This window comes from Mus musculus, chromosome 2 (genome assembly GCF_000001635.26).
Source record: "Mus musculus strain C57BL/6J chromosome 2, GRCm38.p6 C57BL/6J".
Classification (NCBI taxonomy): domain Eukaryota; kingdom Metazoa; phylum Chordata; class Mammalia; order Rodentia; family Muridae; genus Mus; species Mus musculus.
The window spans coordinates 37,004,215-37,010,968 of NC_000068.7; the positions used below are offsets into that span (position 1 = coordinate 37,004,215).

Below are 6,754 nucleotides of genomic sequence, written 5' to 3' on the forward strand. Positions count from 1 at the left end.
ATTGAGGGACAGAATACAGTTTAGGAAGGATTATTCCATTCCACCCATAATTTACTTTAATTTTATCTTACTGTTAAAATAGTGTTATATGTCAGTTTGACTTGATTCTGGAAGACAGTAAGACACATGACTATGAAAAAGATCGATTTTTGCAAGCCATATTGTTTGCTACCATATTGATCACTAATTCTCTGGGGTTAACATTGTATACTCTAAGTTCAGTGAATTGAAAGTATATTCTAGTTTACACTGATGATATTCTCCGCAAAGGGTTTCAGAATCATTTATTCATAACTCCATTTTTTTTCTAATCCAAGAAAGAGTTGCAATCAAATATTATTCCACAGGAATATGATTGATACACATTAATAAGAGAGCACATCAGCTATTTGAGATGGTCTTAGATTAAACATTAGGTCTCATAATATTTGTCATTCTTTCTTTATCTGAGCCAACCTGGAAGCTTCCTGAGATGCAGAGTTTCCTAAGAAGCCGTGTGAGAGCTCCTTTAACTTCCTGGTTCCTGAGGCTATAGATTAATGGATTTAGCATAGGGGTGACCAATGTGTAGAAGATGGCAATCTGTCGATCCTGGTTTAAGTCATAGGTAGACGATGGCTTGAGGTACATGCGAATCACAGAACCATACAGGAGCAACACAACCATAATGTGGGAGCCACAGGTAGACAGAGCTTTGCTCAGGGCAGCAGTTGAATGCATGTGGGCAATAACAAAACCTATGCGAATGTAGGAGCCCAAAATGAAGAAAAAGGGGCTGACAACCACAGCTACACCCTCAGTGAAAATTAACATTTCATTGACCACTGGTCGAGTACAAGAGAGCTTCAGCAGAGGAGTGATGTCACAGAAGAAGTGGGTGACCTGGTTGCCACAGAAGGTTAAACGAGTGACCAACACACTGTACAGGAGACTGTTAAGGCTGACCACCACCCATGAGGTCAATGTTATTCGCAGACAGAGGCTATGGCTGACAATAGCAGAGTATCTTAAAGGGTCACAGATGGCAACATAGCGGTCATATGCCATGGCAGCCAGTAAGTGGCCTTCCATGCTGCCCACTGCCATAAAGAAAAATAATTGTGTCATGCAACAGTTATAAGAAATGCTTCGAACCACAGAGAGTGTGTGTACCAGCATCTGAGGAACAGTGATGGTTGTTAGACATATGTCAATCAAGGAAAGCTGGCTGAGAAGGAAGTACATGGGGGTCTGAAGCCTGGGGTCTGAGCAAGCAACAAGCACTAGTAAGGTATTGCCCAAAACTGCTGCCAGGTACATGATAAGGACAACTCCAAAAATAACTGGCTGCATCTCTGGCCTACTGGACAATCCCAACAACACAAACTCAGTCACTTCTGTCTTGTTTTTAGTGGCCATAAGTTATGGTCTATATCACCTGCAAAGAGGGGAGATCAGAGTTGGAAAAGGGAAGAAAAGATGCCAAGACTCAGACAAATTTGTTCTTTTAATTATGGTGTTCTTTAAGTCAATTGAACTTACCCAAGATGATGGTAGAAGTGATTGATATAATCCTACATTCATTCACACAAACACCTACCTATACGCATGTAAACCACACAACATAATAATATCATATAACTATACTACCATATGTAATAAAAAGGGTGATCATTGTCCTTAACTTACTTACCTAGAAGTAACATTTCAGCTTGTGGGCGGCCCTTACTTCTATGTCTCTGATTATAATAATATACATGTGTTTGCATTCTACTATGATATCTTTACCCTTTTACCACAAAATATGAAACTCTTCCTTCTTCACAGTGCCTCACCCATTCTTCTTTCTTTTTCCAAGTTTCAATGGTTAATTTAGTTCCTTGTTTTCATCAACTTTTCTGTGGGTAGTCAATAAATTACCAAATAATATAATTAGATGCAGCAGTCATTCTCAGTCTTTGTAAATCAAGATTATTTTTATTTTATGTCCACATATAACTGATGGCTGAAAACATTTTTGTTTCTCACCTTAAATGAGAAAATTACTACCTGTCCTGCCTCTGTGACTCCCTTTCCTTTTCTGACAATTACTTTCTGGTAATATTTTTCTACAGTTTTTATGCTTGCAATATCTATATTTTATAAATATGCTGCTTTACATACTGTTTTCATTAATTCTTTAATGAATGAATATTAAAATTTGGTTTCAAAGGAGGATCTCACTATGTAGCTCTGATTGTCCTGGAACTCTCTCTGTAAACCAGGGTGTCCTCCAACCAAGAGAGTTCCAGCTGCCTCTGTCTCCCAAGTGCTGGAATTAAAAGTGTGTGCTACTACACCCAGGTTGTAGTTTTTAATATGAAGACTGTGGTTTATTTTTGAAATTTCTTACAGTTCTTTGAACTCAGGAGTATGGAGATGGCTATGAGGGAAGTCATTGCTTTATGAGCATACAGACATGAATTCTTCCTCAGAACTCAAATAAAAGCTAGCTTTCTTGGTACATTTTTCTGCTTATCATTTTCCTCCAAAATATTATGAATTGGATACTAATTTTTGGTTAATATATATTATGTTGAGTTTTCTATCTCACTTTCTCTCTAGTTTGTAAACTAGATTGAAATCACAGTAATTCACAACTCATGTTTATTCTATTCTTCCAATAACATTATTATCCTTTGAGATCATTATTATACTACTTCAATATAATGCTTTTCTTTGTGTGTGAGTGTAGTTCTCTGAACAAATACTTTTATATTACCTCTTATAATATGAATGCAGTTTTTCCTCGGCCAGTTATTGGTTTTTATAGTGTGTCTGTGTGTGTGTATGTATGTGTGTGTGTGTGTGTGTGTGTGTGTGTGTGTGTGTGTGTGTGATGTATGTATATATGTGTGTGTGTGCCTCCATGTTCCTTATTCTAAATAGCTGGTGTCAATTGCTCACGCAAGTTTGAATCCACATAACTCTCTCCCAAGAATATGAAAGTTTACTGTCTGATAATATAGGTAATTTATTTTTATGCTACTCATACCAAATAAAAACAGAGACTTTCCTTTGAGACATGAAAATAAAATTAATAGCTGTAACTTGCACTTTTTAGGTAATATTTTTCACATTTTCACTGGGATAAAAAGATGGCCTGATCGTCAAGATAAAGAGAAAGATGTATGCAGAATGGCTTGTTCAGTCATCATGTTGGAAAATATTAACTTTGGTCCACACCCCTATGTTTTATCTGAACCTTTCACCCTTTCTTTTCCTCATCCTTGTCCTGAATTGGTTACCACTGGTATGCCATTTCAAAAAGACTATTGTTCTCCTACACTGCAGTCCTTCCTAATAGTATAAGATGTGGTGATTTTGTTACTTTGTCTCTTAAAATTCTACTAAAATGTCACACTTACTAATGAGCTCCCCTTCTTCTCAATACAGTTTCCCCTTTGTGATCACTTTGGTGAGTTATCAACAGAGACAGAGGAACTAAACACATTAAAAACTACCTCAGCTACTGCTGACTTATAAAGGGGACTGTCTCTACCATAGGCAGTCAGTCACAAGAAGATTAGATATTCAAAACTATCACTAGGGCATTTGTTTGTAACACTTTAAAATTTGTCCTTTAGAATCTCAGATAGCAGATGAATGTTTGTTCTGTATTTACCACAAAGTGTTTGCTCCACTAGACTGCAGCTTTCCTTTGAATTTGTCACATCTTCCTGAAGCATATCCCTATTCATTTGGCTGGACTTTGTCATTCCCATATCTTCTAATTCACATGTTGTTAGAAAACCTTTAGTTAATAAATGAAATCCACAAAGCAGAAAAGAGATGCAAAGATAAAGAAGACTTACAATTTCCAATGTTTATTCTTTTGCCTTCGTTTCTCCCAGTATTTTTACATATCAGTACACTCAGCTAAAATTGTCTTATGTAGTTAGTATGTTTTTACTTTTCTAAAGTCCACCCAAATTCATATATCAACATACATATAGAAATGAATGTGAAAGAGAAGTGGGCATGAAGAAAGAAAGATAAAGTCTCTGTCTTTGTGAAAGAAAATAGTATCCAAGAAATGATGAAGTCTTTTGTTTCTTTCTCATAAAGATAACAATATAGTAATGCAACCAATTTTCTTTCAAATAAACCAAAATTGTGCTTTGCACTCATTCCTATTCAAAAGGAGTAGGAAACAATAGTTGTGTTTTGTTAAGGGTTTCAAAAATCCATATATATTTCTCTTCTCCCATCTCAATTATGTTCCCATCAGACCATAAGTGCTGTCAATCCATTAAAACCACTTGTAGCTGTCAAGAATACTGAGGCAAAGAAAGGAAAAAAAAGTTACTCTTTAGAAGAGATGAGCTCATACCAAACAGACAGTGCAGGAACTCTTCAAATAAGTAAATTTAACTGAAATCCAGGAGAGGTAAAGAATGCCTGAAAACAAATGTATGAGGACCTGTAGTCTGTCAGCTCCTGGATAGTGTTTCAGGGATACTGTGAGACACAGAGGAGTGAGAGCCAGCATTTCCAACCAAACCCTGATTATTCTTCACGTTCCAGTTCTCAAAAAACTTCAGATGACATGCTGCTCCTTTTTATTACTTTATCAATGTCTAAATGTTAGCTATAGAACCTCCTTAGGGACTTAATGATATAAATTCTGATGTCAGTCCACTTACAGTCTCAAAATGAAGACTCAAAAATGCTGATTCTGTGGTATATAAATAGGATTCCTTTTTATATCATGTCAAAATCTCACAAAATAAATTATATGTTCTGTCACATGTTTCAGGATCTTAGATCTTTGGCACATTTATCCATACTCTCCTGAACTATTATTCCATGTCGTTGCTCCATCTTGGCACTTAGGTTCACTCAAAATTTTTTTTATTATAATTAGCAATTTTCCATGCTATTCATTCTATTGACAATAATATTTCATCTTGGTTTTCAACTCTGATCTTCTTGGTGCCAATGTCACTATTTTTCTATTTTCTGTCCCCTTTCAATTTGCCTTGGAACAGGACATAATGTTCATCTCATCATTTAGGGGGGTACACAGAGTTAGGTGTGTGGGCAGAGTCACCTTATCTCTTGTTCATTAAGGTCCCTCTCTTATCATTTTCCATAAAAGCCTCTCAGTAGAGTAGCTCATCACAACCAAGCAGGCATGCATACATGCACTCACTCTGGGACACTCCTAACCCCAGGAGGCTGCAGTTGTATTCAGGAAAACACTAATTAGAATAGGTTAAGCTCTTGCACCTTCTATATCCAATGGGGCATTAACTCACAAGCCTTCTCATTCTCTCTTCTTTTGCTTAGAGTCTACCACATGATAGAGTAAAACTCATAAAACTTCTGAAAAAATTAGGCCTTCAGGGAAAGTCTACCCTTTGGGGGGACACCATCTTCATCTTGTAAACTATCAACAGTCAGGAAAAGAGGAACCCAAGGGGAAGCTGACTCCATATTCATAATCTCAAGAAGCCTTTTGTCATAATATACTTTTCCTGTAATAATTTTATTAATACACACAATTTAACTCACATAAACTAGGTACTATACATGAGATTTCTGATAAAACAACAGGACAACTCTGACAATTACTACATCTTCAAGGACTGCCATTTCCTATTCTCTCCAAATTCCAAACCTTTTCTTGGTTAAATCTAGCCATTTCATTTATTTAGTTTCTTTATTTAGTTATTTGTTTGTATTATCCTCAAATAAGAAAGGGCTTCCAACACTGTGCTGCCTTAATCCTTCCCGTCTTTATCTGGATATTCTTCCACTTTAGGGTGTTACCCTTACTCAGCGTGGATCTCAACACCTTGAGCCACTGTCCATTGACAGTCTAGAGACACCCTTACATGGAGAGATGCATTTCAACAGTACTAGGAATCTCTCACTCCAATCAACCTGGTCACTAATATTAACCATCTCACCTTCCTGTACTGAAGGTGATTTCACCCCAATTCCTCCAGGTCTTCCATGCTGTCTGCGGGTATCTGTGTTTCAGCTGTCTCCCCAGTTTTTGGCTTTTCAAAAAAAAAAAGGCTTATTACATTTAATAATAAGAAACAGCTCCCATGATCATTAAAGGCAGAGACAAAAATGAATAGATGTAAACTACTAGCGAAGTTCTTTGTATCCACCAAGTGTCTCCTTGGAGCTCCATCATAAAAGTTAGGCCTGACTTCTTCTTCCCAGAGACAAGTTCCCAGAAATAAGAGTCAGACTCAAACTATGTTTATAAATTCCTTGACTGTACTGGCTAGTTTTGTGTCAACTTGACACAGCTGGAGTTACCACAGAGAAAGGAGCTTCAGTTGAGGAAATGCCTCCATGAGATCCAACTGTAAGGCATTTTCTCAATTAGTGACCAAGGGGGAAAGGCCCCTTGTGGGTGGGACCATCTCTGGGCTGGTAGTCTTAGGTTCTATAAGAGAGCAAGCTGAGCAAGCCAGATGAGGCAAGCCAGTAAAGAACATCCCTCCATGGCCTCTGCATCAGCTCCTGCTTCCTGACCTGCTTGAGTTCCAGTCCTGGCTTCCTTGGTGATGAACAGCAGTATGGAAGTGTAAGCCGAATAAACCCTTTCCTCCCCAACTTGTTTCTTGGTCATGATGTTTGTGCAGGAATAGAAACCCTGACTAAGACACTTGACCATATAGAGAGACTCTACTCTGACTAGTGTTGTCAGTTTGGTCTAATGCTGCTTGTATTATGTTAATCTGGGCCCCCAAAATTGCATGAGAATCTGCAT

The 6,754-nt window shown here is 37.5% G+C and overlaps 1 protein-coding gene across 1 annotated transcript; it reads right to left on the reverse strand.

Annotated features, from left to right (window-relative positions):
• Positions 1-405: 405 nt before the first annotated feature.
• Positions 406-1,398, reverse strand: Olfr358 (olfactory receptor 358). The gene has a single exon (NM_207235.1). The coding sequence runs from the start codon at positions 1,396-1,398 to the stop codon at positions 406-408; it is 993 nt and encodes a 330-aa protein (NP_997118.1).
• Positions 1,399-6,754: the final 5,356 nt, after the last annotated feature.